The 16,446-nt window shown below is 45.6% G+C and overlaps 1 protein-coding gene across 5 annotated transcripts in view; it reads right to left on the bottom strand.

The window, feature by feature from the left end:
• Positions 1-16,446, bottom strand: part of ADCK1 (aarF domain containing kinase 1) — a 110,997-nt gene that overhangs the window by 1,747 nt on the left and 92,804 nt on the right. For all 5 annotated transcript variants that reach the window (XM_077925247.1, XM_028718498.2, XM_028718483.2 and 2 more), the window contains 3 exons: positions 3,730-3,879; positions 2,758-2,955; positions 879-1,072 (listed from right to left, as the gene is read on the bottom strand). In XM_077925247.1, the coding sequence (XP_077781373.1) occupies positions 879-1,072; positions 2,758-2,955; positions 3,730-3,879 (542 nt within the window). The remainder of the gene's footprint in view (positions 1-878; positions 1,073-2,757; positions 2,956-3,729; positions 3,880-16,446) is intronic.

A 16,446-nucleotide genomic window follows, 5' to 3' on the forward strand; every position in this document is an offset into this window, starting at 1 on the left:
TCATTACTCAATAAAGAACCGCACCCCAAACCTGCAACTTCTCAACCCTTCCCCTCTGCTTGCACCATCTTAAAGGAGATTTATAAAGATGGCTGAAGACACCTCAGGATGTTAAACGTTCCATGGCACCAATGTTATTCCCACACTCTGGACACGTATTGTAGAACAGCCACATTCTGCCACTCACTTTTTGCACAACATAGTGATCAAAACATCCTCTTCTCATGTTTCCCCTATTCAGCTTCAGTTTTATTGAGCTCAGAAATTTGTTTGTTTGTTTTTTACACAATGCAACAGCTGCTCAGATTCCTATGGCCTAGATGAGATGGCCCATCTCACAGCTGTTCTGGCCTCTATCCTGTAGGCTGTAATAGCTTGTAGAGATTGTGCTCTAGCCATTTCATTTTCTATGGTCCATCTCTCCTCCCCTCTAGGAGTCAGTTCTATCATGTTGCCCCTTTCCAAATAGAATTAGCTTATATCTTTTTCTTTCTTCCTCCCTGCTCACCCCGCCCCCAAATCACAGGTGACAATCATGATCTGAAGTGCAGTGAGGTGTGGAGGGAGTGCTTACCCCCAAATAATAATCCCAATTAACTCTGCCCCCCCCCCTCAAAAAAAATGTAATAATGGTGTTGGGGAAAGGGGAACTACCCATTTGGCTACAAAGCGTTAAAAGATTCAAAAGGGAGTTGCTATTCCACTTCCACCTTAAAACAGAACAGCAGTGATTGGGTCCGGCTAAATCTTCCACATCCAGATGCATTTGAATTCTGGCCTACATGTGTTCTTTAGCTCCTCTGCAAAGTAACAGAAAGTAGGAATCACTAGCCAAACAACAGCCGAGGATCATGCCTCACGCGGCAAAGGGAACTCACGTGGAGACAGCTCGAATGCAGCAGCGAGACATGTTGAGGAAAGAGCTGGCACTGGCCCGTGTCTGTAAAGCCGATTCGATGCCCCTCAACAAATCATTGGTCTTCAACAGCAGCAACATCTGACGGGGGACGCTGTTCAGCAGCTTGGTGATCTGAGGTAGGTACATGGCAGCGTTCGTCCGGATTTCCACATCCTGGCACAGTCAGACAGTAGGTGAGATAGGGATGAGAAAGGTTCACAATGGAGAGCTGATCCATAATCCCTGATCCATGATCTAGAAGCAGCTACCACAGATTTTGCAAAGAGGGCTTGATCTGTAGAACAGCCTTTCTGAACCTTCAGGTGTTTGGGTCTATAATTCCTATCATCTCTGAGCACTGGCCATGGTGCCTGGGCCAGATGGGAGACACAGTCCGAAACAATTTAAGTGCAGCAGGTTGGGGAAGGCCAATCCAGAGCTCAACAAATAGAAGCCCAGGTCCAACGAATAGGAAGTATGGCCAGTGTAAACCCACCCTCTGTGGTCTGTTGCTGGAGACACCTGCCCATCAACTCTGCAAGCATTTCAATGAATCCAGAGCACTGGTGCACATCTCACAAACACAGAAGCTATCTCCACATCCTCTAGCAGCTAGCATGCTAATTAGTAAAATCCAGAAGAGAGTCAAAGGAGAATCTAAATGACTGAGCACATGAAGCTGCCCTATACAGAACAACACCAGTGGTCCATCAACTCCAGTGCAGTCTATTCCAGGCAGCAGCAGCTCTCCACAGTCTCAGTCAGAGATCATTCCCAAACGGAGCATTTTTTTAATATGACATGCCAGGAACTGAACCTGGAACCTTTTGCATGCAGCAAATGTATTCTAAGACTGAGGGACAGCCCTTCCCTCTTGAGAAACCTGGGCTCTCCTACATGGGCCTCTGCATAAGATATAGCACAAGAACTGGGTAAGGGTCATAACTCAGTGGCAGGGCACACATTCTCTGGCATCTCCAGGTAGGACTGGGAAAGGTGGCAGTAGGGAACCCTGGAGAGCTCCTGCCAGTCAGTGCAGTCAATACAGGCACACCTTGTTTTATTGCACTTCGCAGATATTGCTCCCCCCCCCCCCCAAACTGAAGGACCAGAGGAGCTGTTACTGTGCTGCTGGGTTCGAGACAAGGCTATAGGAGCCTGTCCCCACCACACAGTTGTTCCTGTTGCTCCTTACAAGGATACGGGTGCAGCCCAGCTGCTCCAGAGGAAGGAAGTGCCCCCTTTGCCCCGCCTCTTTTGGCCACGGAAGTAGAGCTGGCTAGGTCCAGAGCCAGGTTTTACCCTCCCACCCCTATTGCTATTGCACACTTAATAGGCTTCAATATAGTGTGAACATACCTTTTATATGCACTGGGAAACCAAGAAAATTGTGTGACTCGCTTTCTTACGATATTCGTTTTATTGCAGTGGTCTGGAACTGAATCCGCAATATATCTGAGGTATGTCTATACAGTGGTACCTCTGGTTACATACTTAATTTGTTCTGAGGTCCGTTCTTAACCTGAAACTGTTCTTAACCTCAAGCACCACTTTAGCTAATGGGGTCTCCTGCTGCCGCCACACTACCAGACCACGATTTCTGTTCTCATCCTGAAGCAAAGTTCTTAACCCGAGGTACTATTTCTGGGTTAGTGGAGTCTGTAACCTGAAGCGTATGTAACCCGAGGTACCACTGTACTGAGATACATGGACTAATTCACTATAAGGCAGGTTCCTGCGCTCCTATGCAGACCTTCTTTAATTGCGGTATCTATGACTGTTCACTAGAATGTTCTTAGGGCAGTCTCCTTGTTTATTACTTACATTAACCTACTAGACAGCTATAATAAAAGATGTACCTCTTGTTTAGTGACTGGCAGCCGGTCGATGCCCCTGTTGACTGACTCCCAAGACCTGGCAGTGAGCATGCAGGCAAAGAGGGGATACAGGTCGCCCGCTCCCAGCCGACGACTGTATTTCTGGACACGCTTCATGTCAGATTTGATCAAGGCCTGCCAAAGCCGGCAATAGTCCAAGCGGAAGTTCTCTGACAGGACCTGGAGGAGGAGGAGGAATTTCCCACAAAGCACCGTTAAATAACATTATGGACAGAAAATACAAGATTCTATAAGAGAAGAAAACAGCTGGGATTAAGTGACAACTATGAATAAGAAATAGGTTGGCCTGTGTCACTCGTTTAATTCACACAGAGGCAACTGGCTACTACTCCAGCATAGCTCTAAGCTGCACCCCAGGTGGAATATGGATATGGTGCCCTCCTTGCTGTGGGTCCAGCAGCTCATATTCTTGACAGTCTTGCTAACCCATTCTGCTTGGCCCCGTAGCTTATCTTTCCTAATGAGTCAGTCAGCCATTCCCACAGCTGAGACAGCTGCCCACCTCCTCTCTATGAGCCACAACCCACAAGCTACAAGTTGGTGCTACCCAGGCACCCTCACCTTAGATCTGCCTTCTGCAGCCTGGTACCCTCCCCTGATACTGTGGCACTACAACTCCCATCATCCTTGACCACCGAACATGCTGCCTTCAGCTGATGGGAGTTGTAGTTCAACAGCATCTGGAAGGCAGCAGGTTGTGGACTCCTTCCCATGCCTCTCCTACTGCCTGCCTGTTCCCTGCCTTTCAGCACCCGTCTCCTCTTAATCCGTTCTGGTTCCTAAACCAGAACAACACAGATACAAAAACCTCACTGGGAAAGACAAAGATTGCCATCTGCTACCATGGCAAAAGAATTCTTCCTGGCAAAGTTCTGGCCTCAGTACGGACAGCCCTCCTTCTCTCCCCATGTCCTCTCACTGCTCTCTGCTTACCTGATAGAGCCCATGGTCCAGAAGTATAATGTGTGTCTTGCCTGTACTTGGGCACTTCTTCACCAACACATTGCCAGGGTGTGGGTCACAGTGCACAAAGCCATTGACAAATATCATTTCACTGTACATCTTCCCCAAGTTGTAAGATATCTGAACAAAAAAGGGGGGGCACCATATAAGACTCCGAGAAGCAACAGGGCTATGGGCAGGGGAGCTCGCGTGCCAGGGAACAAAGGGCAGGATTCAACTAATCAGTATCGGTGTCAGCAGAAGCCCTGTGCAAGAAGTTATGTTTGTGTAATGGGACGTTCCCTCCTCTCCTCCCCTATGCATGCCTGAAATTTACTAGGAGGGGGTGATGAAAAACCTCAGAACAGTGTGCAGGAGGAGTGGAGAGGGGACCATTCCATCTGCCAGATGAAATGTTTGACCTGACAGGACCATCACCTTAGCACCATGTTGAATTGCTCCCAATATCTATGGTAGGTAGGTAGCAAATGCAGGCATCCTCCTCACATTCTTATGGCTCCCCAAGGAGGGGGCAAATGTGGGAGCATCTAGCTAAAGATTTAACATGGGTGAGAGTGCAGGAATTAGCAGGAAGCCAAGAAGGTGGAAAGGGGAATCATGAAAAGCAGAACTGAAATGCCCAGCAGAGTGCAGCTTCATATATTACAGTACAGAGATATAAAACTGAACGGTCACTCAACAGAGAGATGCAGTGTCCTTGTGAATATGTGTGTGCCTAAAAATGATGGAAAGAAGTACGAGAAGTGGCCCCAGTGGAGACAAAGTGTATCAACCTTTCCTCATGAGTTTCAGTGAGATAGACACAGGTTGCATTCATAAGTGATGCAAGAACACTGTCTTTAACATAGGTGAGCATAATTAATATGACAGATAATGCAGGAAATTGTTGTTTTTAACAGACACTATAGTTTCAACAAATATGCTTATTGTGACCAAAACATCTGGTGGGTTCAATCCCTCCCCCCATTATAGCAAACACTCATAATTTTAAAGATACCCATTAGTGTTTGCTGGTCTCCTTTTTGTCATGGGAAATCAGAGTAGAACTGCCCGTGAAAACAGCAGTAGGGGAAGAAAACACACAATGGTATTGCAGGACATTACTATGACTAAGAGGGAGCAAGAACTTGACACAAGGCTGCCCGTTTCCGTGGAAGCCCCACATTCACCATAATATTTGGTTCCACTCTCACAGCCCGTTAGCATTTGCTTGTCTCTGATGTGATGCCATCACACCGCCATGGAAAATGTTTTTTCCAATAATATAAATGCCTCTTCTGATAGTAGCCACAATTCCCTCCTCCTGCTTCTAATGCACATCAGACTTTCGCTGCCCCTTCCTTGCTGTTACTGCCACACCTCCTTGCTCAGTCAGATGTTAGTCTGATTTGTGATGTTTGCAAAGATGAAGCAGCACTATGAGGCTGTTTAAATAATTCTGTCACTGCCTGTGATCCCTCTTCATCAACCCTTCTCCCCAATCATCCCCTTATCGCCACACCATTTTATTAAAGTTAAAAGCTAGCTCAGAGGAATAGCTGTCAACATTTTCCTTTTTTTAAGGGAAATTCCCTTATTCCGAATAGGATTCCTCGCAAGAAAAGGGAAAAGTTGACAGCTATGCTCAGAGGCAGGGAAGGGTCCCAGAGTTCTGCATCTCACTTTCACTGGGGAGGGCAAATACACTCCCTCCCTTATGCGTCAAAAGAGCACACACACATTAGCCATTGCCTTACAACCTCTTCCCCCAGCAAGACATAAACAGCCCCGCAGCAGGTTGCCCAAGAGGCAATTAAAAGACAATTATTACAAAACATCCTTAACACATCAACAAGCACATAGTATAAGCAACCAACTTTCAAAGTGTTTGGGGGTAGGGATGGAGAGTCTGCACAGGCACCAGCAATAAACCTCAGACCCAATAGGAGAAGGATTCTGGAGCACATTGCATGGATCACCACACCAAGCATGCACAAGCTTCATGCACACTGATGGGATGGCACTGGGGTCAGGAATGTAGCACGAGCTGGAGGGCTGCAGCTAATTTTGCATATTTATTTCATCACAGAAGGTTGCAAACAAACTAAATCTGCTAGACCTGTTGCTGCCATTCATCGGCATCATCATCACTTAATCCTATAATATTCTGCTTTTTGGTTTAAAGTTTAATAAAGCAATCACTGTTTTCATACAAAATATCAAACAACCCATCATCAACTCTTGACCTCTTTCCTCCAGGTAGCCCCATATCCAGGTGCTTACAAGCAAATACATGCAGATGTATCTTTTACAGTATCAGTTGAAACACTTCCCTTCACTGAACTAGCAGATCAAAACATATCTCTGGAAACTCCCAAGTGGTCCTTTACCGGGATGGCAGACATAAAGTGATTAGATATATTGAAAAACTTCATGTTATAAATACAGTGGAACCTCGGGTTGCGAACGTGATCCGTGCAGGAGGCACGTTCGCAAACTGCAGCGGCGTGTCTGCGCATGCGTGGGTCGCAATTTGGTGGTTTTGCGCATGCACGAGCGCCGAAACCTGGAAGTAACCCGTTCCGGTATTTCCAGGCTTGGCGCGGTGTGCAACCCGAAAACACATAACCTGAAGCGTGTGTAACCCGAGGTACCACTGTACTCAAAATTAAAGTGTAAAATCAGAAAAGATAGAAGCATCTTCTTAAACTCCTATGATCAAATTCATGATGGGCCTGAGAGGTGCTATACTCCATAATTATTAACAATATATTACTGTTGTCATTATTACTATGTGTCATGCAGAGATTGACAACACAACACGGTCTAACATACACAATGCAAAAGAGAAAAGGAACTGGGAAGGACTTGGTAAACAAGCAAATTTAGGCTCTGATTCTTTATAAGTTGCATAATAAATATCATTTAAAATAAATAAATAATAAAAAAGCTGTGGTGACTGATGACAGCTCGGGCGTGGGTCATAATGTCAATGTTTACTCCCTAGGGCTTAGAGGTATGCGAACTAATGCAAGCTTTAAAAACCTAGGATAGGCCGGCAGTCACTGGGATCCATTGTTGGAATCAGTTTCAGCAGCCAAAAACAAAGTTAAGGTTGCTGCATAGACTACAGGCACAGTTAGCAACCAAATAGGTCACCCACAGAAAATAAGAATGGGATCTAAAGGCAGAAGGGAAAGAGTCGTGGAAGAGCTGACTTGCAGGCAGTGGAAAGAATGCTCAGATCTGAAGCTGACTCAGCACAGAAGGTTGGGAGCAGATCAAATATTGAAAACTCCCTGAGGGAACAGAGAGCAATTGGTATATTTTACTTCTTTATTGGGTTACTCACAATGGCTGGGTGCCAGAGGCCAATGCCCTCTAGGGCCTCTGCCTATAGTCCCAGAGAGGTCAGCCCTTGACAGCATCTTTAATCTAATTAGCACTTATCTCTTGGTCCCAGGGCTGCCACTAGAGTAGAGGAGGGTGGGCTGGGTCGGGCAAACAGAAGAGTGAAGACAAACTCATAAAGGATGTTTTCAATGTCAGCTTCTTCTACTTGTGTTTAGAAAAGAGGCCAGAATATGGCCCAGGAGGCATTGGGTGCTCAGGAAAGGGAGCTGGTGGAATATGGATTAGTGTTGTGCCAAACATTTATCCTGCATGCGTGTGTGTGGTTTTTTAACCATTCTCCATCAGTAAATGGGAAAGAAACTGCATTTGGTTATCAAAGGGGATGGAAAATTTTAGCAAAAGTCTCATCCACGTTTTTTGTTACGCTGACTTTATTTTTGAACTGGCCAAGGGGTGTTGGTGAGCATCTTTTCTTTCATTCAACAAATCATCTCACTAGTGGTCTGTGCTCTGCAGCTTCCCTGAATGCCTGTGCCTCAGCTAAAGCTCAGGGGAAACATTGTAAAGTAATTGCTCCCATGGGGCTTTTCCAGATCAGGAAGCGCAGGCAGCCAGGGAGGCTGCAAAGTGCTGCATAAATGTTTACAAGGAAGAAAACTACCTCAAGGACTGCCACTCCCCATATAAACCAACCCGGACTTTGTGATCATCCTTTGAGGCCCTTCTTCATGTGCCTCCGCCATGGGAGATCTGGAGGGTGGCAACATGAGAATGTGCCTTTTCTGAAGCGGCTCCCCATTTATGGAATGCTCTCCCCAGGGAGGTTCACCTGGTGCCTTCATTATACCAGACCAATGACTGATTCATATTCTATAGCCTTTTAGATGACCAAGGTGGCGGTGGTTTGTTGTTAAAATTTATATATTGCCCTTCAACTGAAAATCTCAGGGTCGTTCACAAGACAGAAATACAGGATGGAAGCACAAAATAGTTAAAAACAGCACAAAACAATAACTCCGCCTCCCATAAACAATGTTCGTCATCTCACAAGATAGTGAACTTAAAACCATCCTAAAGAAATTCTCTTGTGCCTCAAGAACAAGGCAGAAAAGCAGAAAAACTCTTTTGCAGAGGAAGGGAGGAAAAACCTGAGAATTGGAGGAGAAGTTTTGGCACCCTAGGATTGCAATTGTACGTGTTTTGTGGACCAAGGCTGAGAGCCTTTGCGCTGCTTTATGGAATCCCAGGCAACAGTTTGCATTCAGAAGCTGAAGCCTGAAGGGGAGGGATCCCACCACAATGGCAGCTGACCTTGCGTGAATTTCCCTCTTAAGGAAAACCACCATCTTCTGAGACCTCGTGGACGCCTTCTGTGCAAAGTGGGGTGGACTGTGCCTTTGGCCATGAGGTGCACTGCTCATTATTCAAGGAGGTGGCAGGAGGCAGAGAGACACATGCTCCTCCTGCCAGTGCTGCATCCCAGAAAGCAGACAGCTTGCTGCAATTCTGAGCACATCAGGGCCAGGCGGCAGAGGGAGCAAGGACAGAAATTTAAATTCGTTCATCAACATTAATCACAAGGCTGCAGTAATAAGAGGCACTATCCGGGCCCAGTCTGTGGGGAGAGGCAACATACAAATGTCACCCAGCTATGAAGCCCATCTCTCCCTGTGGGTTTCCCTGTTCAAGGTGAGGAGGCTCTGGGTGCGCTTGTGAGAAAGCAAGTATGGTAAAGAGTCTGTGCATGCCAGTGTATCCAAATATGCTTGCTCAGATATGCTGCTTTATGACTGTGCCCATGCAACTGTGAATTTGCAGGAGAGTCTGCATTTATTTACTCTTGGTGGCTTCATACCGCTCTTTGATCATCGTACCATGGATGGTGTACAAACCGGATAAAACAATTAAGATGCAATTACAAGGTAATAAATGTAAAATGGTTGGCAGGTTTAAAAGTGCATCTAATAAGACTGGCAAGATATAAAAGGTCTTTGCCTGGCATCAGTAGAACCATAAAGTGGGTGTCAAGCTAACCTTTCTGGGGAGAACTGGGGTGCCACCACTGGGAAGGGTCCCTCTCTGGCATCTTAGATGGTGGAGGCACCCGTAGGAGATCTGCCCTTGAAGATCTTAAATGGACAGTTAGGTACATATTTAGCCTAAAGTGCTAATAAATCTGACGCCAGTTGTGAATCTGTGCCTGTCAAGAGACTGGAGAATAACAATTTCCAGTGAAATATCACTCAAAAGTTTACTCTGGCTGTATTTGCCTCTTTTTGAGTTTGCCTTCAGGCATGAACAAAATCCAATGGTTAAAAAAAGAAAAGATAAGATAAATGTCAAAATATTACACTGTATTAATGACAGGATGAATGCTCATTTAATTAGGGAACAGCAGCTGCAACATTTAATTCTCTGGACCAATCGGCCAATCAGTGCAAAGCAAAAAAGCTTGAATTTCATGTGTATTGGGATCAAAGCAGAAGCTGAGGATGCTGCAAACTGTGGACAAACCAGTAAAAAAAAATAATAATTGGGGAACCTGACTTTTTATCTTTTCCCCTCACAGCTCCAGTGGGTATATCTACACTACAGAATTGTCTGTCAGCAATCCCCATCTCCCAACACACAGGACTACAGCTCCCAAGGTTCCTTAGGGAAAAGACAGCCTACTACATCCGAATAAATCTGTAGGATTGATGCCCTGTCAAATAAAACTCCAACCTATTTCAACTTTGGTGCTTGGGACAGTGACTGTTGGACCCGGCAATGTTTCAAGGAACCAATCTCCTATAGCTGCTGTTCCAGACAAAAGAAATAACATTAAATACAGTACGTGCAACTGCAGCAAAATGCCATCAGTTGACATGGGGAGAATGATATCCAAGCCAGGAATTTGTATGTTGGGCTGTGCAAATCCAAGAAATAGGAAAGAACAAAGTGAAGCAAAGCCAGAGCAGTTTGAGGGAAAGGGATAACTGCAGCTGTTAAGATGGCTCCATCTGCACCTTGGAAGCTGCCCTGTGTCATGTAGGGAGGCTGCCCAGGGTAGGAAAGCCTTCCCACCTGAGGACAGGTGCCCAGTGGCCTTGGGGGCGCTGGTTGGCTGCCAGCTTGACCGGAAGCAACTTAGTGGCCCTCGGTTAACAGATTCTGCCACCGACAACTCCCAGCAAGATGTCACTGAGAAAGAATCTGCACCCCTTCAGGAATCCCAGACCTGTGGCAGCTCAGGTATCCTGCAGTTCCCAGAGAACACAATTTCTAAAGGGCACAGGAAGGGACCTTGCAGAGAAAATACAATGCTCTGCTGGTTTCTAGGACACCAATCATTAAGCTAATTAAGGTATGTGTTGGGTATCCCATTGCTTAACTCAAACCACTGAGGGCTAGAAACTGATTTATAGTTAAGAGTAAAATTCTAACTGGACCATAAAGAAGGCTGATCGCCGAAGAATTGATGCTTTTGAATTATGGTGCTGGAGGAGACTCTTGAGAGTCCCATGGACTGCAAGAAGATCAAACCTATCCATTCTGAAGGAAATCAGCCCTGAGTGCTCACTGGAAGGACAGATCCTGAAGCTGAGGCTCCAATACTTTGGCCACCTCATGAGAAGAGAAGACTCCCTGGAAAAGACCCTGATGTTGGGAAAGATTGAGGGCACAAGGAGAAGGGGACGACAGAGGACGAGATGGTTGGACAGTGTTCTCAAAGCTACGAACATGAGTTTGACCAAACTGCAAGAGGCAGTGGAAGACAGGAGTGCCTGGCGTGCTCTGGTTCATGGGGTCACGAAGAGTCGGACACGACTAAACGACTAAACAACAACAAAATTCTAACCTGGCAATATGTGAACCAGTGCACAATTGTGTCTTGTGGGTGTTTCACGTTACCTACCTCTGGAATGGCGCCTGTGCTGACCATATCATCTACATTGAGCACTCGAAAATCCTAAATGGAACAAGGAGCTCAAGACCAGATCTGTTTGTGTCTTTCCTCTATTTATTCCTGTCTCTTTCAATTTAGAACAGATACTAGCTGTTGGCCCGAATTCAGCCCTAATATTTGCCAATTATTTTAAGAGACGGCGACACTAACTTCTATTGATCTCATTAAAAGTAAAGGTCGTGAGGTAGCTCATTTCTCAGGGCTCAATATTACCTCCTCAGGCCAAAAGAATAGCATTGATTTTGGAACTTTAATCGAAGGTTAATAGGATTAGCGAGCATGGTTAAAAAAACGAACACCCTGCCATTGCAGGTCCCCAGTCACATTGGTGTGAAATTAGCCAAGGTGGTGTGACATCGAGGGGCCCTGACACGACTTGCTTGCTCATCTGCAATATCCCTTGTTCATGGAACCACATAGAAAGCACCATCAGAAAACAGGACAGTAGATCAATGCACAGAAGGAACAATATTTTGGTGAGGAATTATGGAGGTAGATTTGCACTGCAGTTGCAAAGTTAGTTTGGCAAAGGCAAAGAAGCAATGTGTACAACTAGGCAACTGGCCCCACAACCCTGGTTCATCAGTGATGGGGAGAAAGGCCCATTTTTTAATAAAAAAAAAACAATCAGAGAACCAGCATTTTCAACTTGGTCTATACTTGTAAACAAATGATGCGGAAGAACGAATTGTTCAACTTCAGATTGCAGGAGGGGAAGGTGCCATTTTACCTCAGGTAAAATGAACTCCAAATAAAATTAAACCTTTCTCCCTGATGTGATACTTATCTAGGAAAGCGTAAAAAACAACAAACCAGTCTTTGATATCTAATTTACAGCACATGTCAGAATCCATTCTACTACCTTATTTCAGATCTGTACTACCACATCATGCTGCAGATCGAGACTTTTATTCTCAAGGCAGGAGTTGAGTTCCACACTCTCAACATGTGCCTCCTAAAGTATCATTATACTATGGGTCAAAGCAGTCGTTCCATTTTCACATGATTCTGTTCTACGGTCTCTGGCCAACTTAGACCTGTCTTTTGGCATGCTGCAACAGTGATTCACCAGTACCACTTTGACAGCCCAGATCAGCCCACTTGAGATGGCATATGACAAGAAAGAATATACTGATGGTAAAGGGAGTGGCAGTAGGATTTCCTAGCTTCGAATCTCGCAATATGGTCCAGTTTGCTTTCAGGTCTGAGAGCAAACTCTGCTTCTTCAGTGCTCCTAGTTCCTAACTGCAGAGTTAGAAGAGGTTCAGAAAATGGCCACCAAAATGATCAAGGGGATGGAGTGACTCCCCTATGAAGAATGGTTGCAGCATTTGGGCTGTGGATAAGCCCTTACTTGCCTTTTTCTAAACTGAAAAGGCAAGTTTGGAGTTATCCACACTTCCATTTGCCCTGTCACTTTCCCCTGCGAACACCCACCAAGCCAAGTTGGATCAAACAGCAATCAGGTCTTCCATGGATTGCTGTTTGTTCTGATTTAGCGCTAAAGAGCAGGTTTTCCAGGGGGGCAAAGCGGTGGGTCAAAGGCAAAACTGCTCAGCCCTGTGCTTTTCAGGCACAGGACAAGCAGAAGTGTGAATGAGCCCTTAGAGGTGACATGATAGACGTTTATTAAAAAAAATGATACAAGGCATGGGGAAAGTAGATAGAATAGAGAAAAGTTTTTCTCCATCTCTCATAATACTAAAATTTGTAGGCATCCAATGAAGTCAAATGTTGGAAGGTTTAGGACAGATTATGCAGAGCATAATCAAATGATAGAACTCACTCTCTCAGGAATGGTGGCCAACTTTTTTTTTTTTTTTTGTACCCCTGCCCATACGGGCCAGTCTTGACAGACTCTAGGGTTGTGCGCCCATCTCACTCTATAGGCCGGGGGCCAGCGCTGTCCGCAGACACTTCCGGGTCACGTGGCCAGCGTGACAAGCTGCATCTGGCGAGCCAGCGCAGCACACGGAACGCCGTTTACCTTCCCGCCAGTAAGCGGTCCCTATTTATCTACTTGCACCTGAGGGTGCTTTCGAACTGCTAGGTTGGCAGGCGCTGGGACCGAGAAACGGGAGCGCACCCCGCTGCGGGGATTCAAACTGCCGACCTTTCGATTGGCAAGTCCTAGGCACTGAGGCTTTAACCCACAGCACCACCCGTGTCCCTGGTGGCCAACTTAGATGGGTTTAAAAGAGGATTAGACAGATTCGTGGAGGAGAGGGCTATTGATGGCTACTAGCCATGATGGCTATGCTCTGCCTTAACAGCTGGAGGCAGCAATGCTTCTAAATACCAGTTGCTGGAAACCACAGGAGGGGAGAGGGCTCTTGTACTCAAGTCTTGCTTCCCACAGGCATCTGGCTGGCCACTGTGAGAACAGGATGCTGGAACAGATGGGCCTTTGACCTGGTACAGCAAGCTATTGTTATGTTCTTAGCTGGTAGAATCTTATTAGCCAGTTTCAGAATCTTGCCATTTCCTGACAAAGTCCACTGATGTTTGAAGGGGTGCTTTGAGATCTTGAGAAAAGGAGGCTTAAGGAAGGACAAAAGGCTGTTGACTGTTTATTTACAGAGGGAACAAAAAGGCTTCAAAACTCTGCTGTGAAAAGCTTGAATTCACAGTCGTCATGCAGGAGGGGAAGAGAATAGCTGCGATACAGAGCACATATACCTGTGATGATGCACTTACATTTTTATTACTTAAATCAGAATTTTTGATTGACATGAACCATCTCTCTAACACATCACAGAACATAAAATATTATTTCTGTGTTTCTGGGGTGGTAGCAGAAAATCACATGTACTGACAAAACCCTGTTTACTTGATCCTCCATTTTCCTCAAGCAAGGCCAGCATCTAATTCCCACCAAGCCTCCAAATCCATAGATCAATTATTGAGCCTGTCTTGCAGAAATCTGGGGGAAATCCAGGTTGTCAGTTAACACCAAGGTCGCCATCTCCCACTGATCTCAGGAGGCATCTAGCATCCCCTCACTTCTCAACAGGCATCACAAGAGTTACCTGCCGAATGTGACTAGGGTTCTGACTGGTGACTGCAATGGCAGCTGTCACTCAAACCAACGTGGGTGAGAGAGTCCCTAAAAGTGAACTGTGGGATGCAAGCCTTTGTCCTTGTCCCTCAGATCAGGGCCCACTAGTCTCGCTGCTAGCCTCTGGGTCCCCTATTTATCACTGACCATCAGGAAATGTGCAGCTCATTGTCCTTGCTGTTTTACTCTTAGGGAGTAAAGAGTCCAGAATGTTGTGTTGTAAATAAACAGCTTGGGATCAATCAGATTTGAACCACAGAGCTCCTTTTGCTTCAGAATTTTGATTTGTCCACTCCCATCCTCCTTTCTCTTTTATTCTTAATAAAACTGCATGTGATTTTGGTTACTGGGGTCTCTTAAAGAATTCAATGCAGTTTGGGTTTTTTTAAGGTTCTTGATGTTATAACTGTGTCTTGCCCACCTACACTTCATCATCATCACCATCACTTTTGAGGGCAGGTTTCATCTCAGTTCTATTGTCACTGCTCTATTTCGCACCTCCAACCTGGCTGAATGTGTGTCCTTGAACTGTGCAAACGCCTGTTACTTGCCTGGATGGAGGACCCAGAAAGAAGCTAGCCTAGTGTACTAAGGCCCACCACCAACTAAGGCCCACCACCAGCATGTGGCCCTTGGAAGGTCGTCCAAAGGGAAATATAGCCCTTGGTCTGCAAATTTCCACCCACCTGCTGCGTTCATGTATCTCCTTTCTCGGGACGTAATGTGACCACTACAGCTGAGTTCATGCGCTCTACAACTACAAAGCCCTTGCAGCTCTGTAACATCATTTTTGTGATGGAGCCTGAGGAATTATATGCAAAAATATCCTTCTAGCCCCTGGACCACAGGGGCTGGAGACCAGAGTGAGAATTCTTGGCTACTCTCTGATCTTAATACATTCAACCAGCTGCCATGTGCTTGTCTTTATATTATGCAACGCTATCCGGCCGCCTGATCCAGGGAAAGCCCCTTTGCCTAAAGATCTCCGTTCCCAAACACACGTCCCTGCTCCTTCCCTTTGCCTTGCCCTCTACATTCATGATGCGTCTTCTCGAGTTCTTTCCCCGCCTTTCCTTAGTCCTCCAGCTATGTTCTCATTCTAGGCTGCACTCGCACATGAATAAGTAACTGTTCCACAGGCAGATATCTCAGTGTTTGCACTTGTCTTTAGAAATCAAAGGCTTCTCTGATTAAATGCCATTACAGTCTGGCGCTCGGACGGATCCAGGGAGATTAATGTGCTTTTGGGCAGCTTTAATGATAATCCCGCTACAGACGGCATTAAGTAAATGTCAGTAACCTGGTTTGAAGGGAGCTTTCACCTCAGGGATCCTTTCCATTTAGAGGAGAGAGGCTCAGCCTGCTTTTTTCAAGGCTGTGTTGCTCTACAAAAGAAAGCCTGCTTAGCACAGATTCCTCTGAGCCCCTCCCAGCAAAAAAAATAAAAATGGCAAGGCTTCTTTCAGGGGAAAGTGAGGTGGCATGCTTGCCATTGTGGGTCCACAGAGAGACTGCAGATCAATGCTAGAACATAGAGGAGGCTCCGTGTTTAATCCCCAGCATACTCAGGGTCTGTTTTTGTTCTTTAAAAAAAGAGAACAAAATAGCACTCAGCAGGGCTGAGAAAGACTTAAGGGACTAACTGCAAGGCAGAGTAGGCATTGCTGGGTGGAAGGGACAATGTTCTGAGCCAGTAAAAGGGACTTTCATATATTTATATGAGGTAGCAAAGCTGAGAAAAACTGAGAGCTTTGAAAGCATATGAAATTGCTTTACACAGAGACAAGCCCAGCACACCCCACTCTGATTGGCAGCAGCTCTCCAAGACCCCAGGAAGAGTTTTTCTCCAGGCTGAGATCTCTTTGGTTTTTTGGTGGTAGACCCGATCGAGAAAGGTGTCTTACAAATAAATGCTGTAGACAAAGCATGCGATCTACCACTGAGTGATGGCTGAGGCCCACTTTTATAGATTGGCCACACCACTAACTCTCGCTCTCTCCCCTCTATATATTTATACATATTAAGCTTATTTAAGGGTGTGGGTGTCCATGTGTGGAAAAACAGTACACACATAAATACACACAGCTCATATTATTAACAGGTAGGCTATGCCGTTCACAGACGAACCTTCCCCCACAAATATTTCCTAAAGAATGTAAGAATATCCCCACTGGAGGGAGATTGACTGCCTAGAAATTAATAAAACAATGATCAACATCCTATACTCAAAAGAACGATTTTACGAGTATGAAGGAGAAAACTCCAGACTATTAGCGAACAGGTGCAGGAAAAAAATCACTTAAAACAAGAAAACACTGCATTACTAAAAAAAGATGGAAACACAATT

Source organism: Podarcis muralis, chromosome 1 (genome assembly GCF_964188315.1).
Source record: "Podarcis muralis chromosome 1, rPodMur119.hap1.1, whole genome shotgun sequence".
In the NCBI taxonomy this organism is placed as follows: domain Eukaryota; kingdom Metazoa; phylum Chordata; class Lepidosauria; order Squamata; family Lacertidae; genus Podarcis; species Podarcis muralis.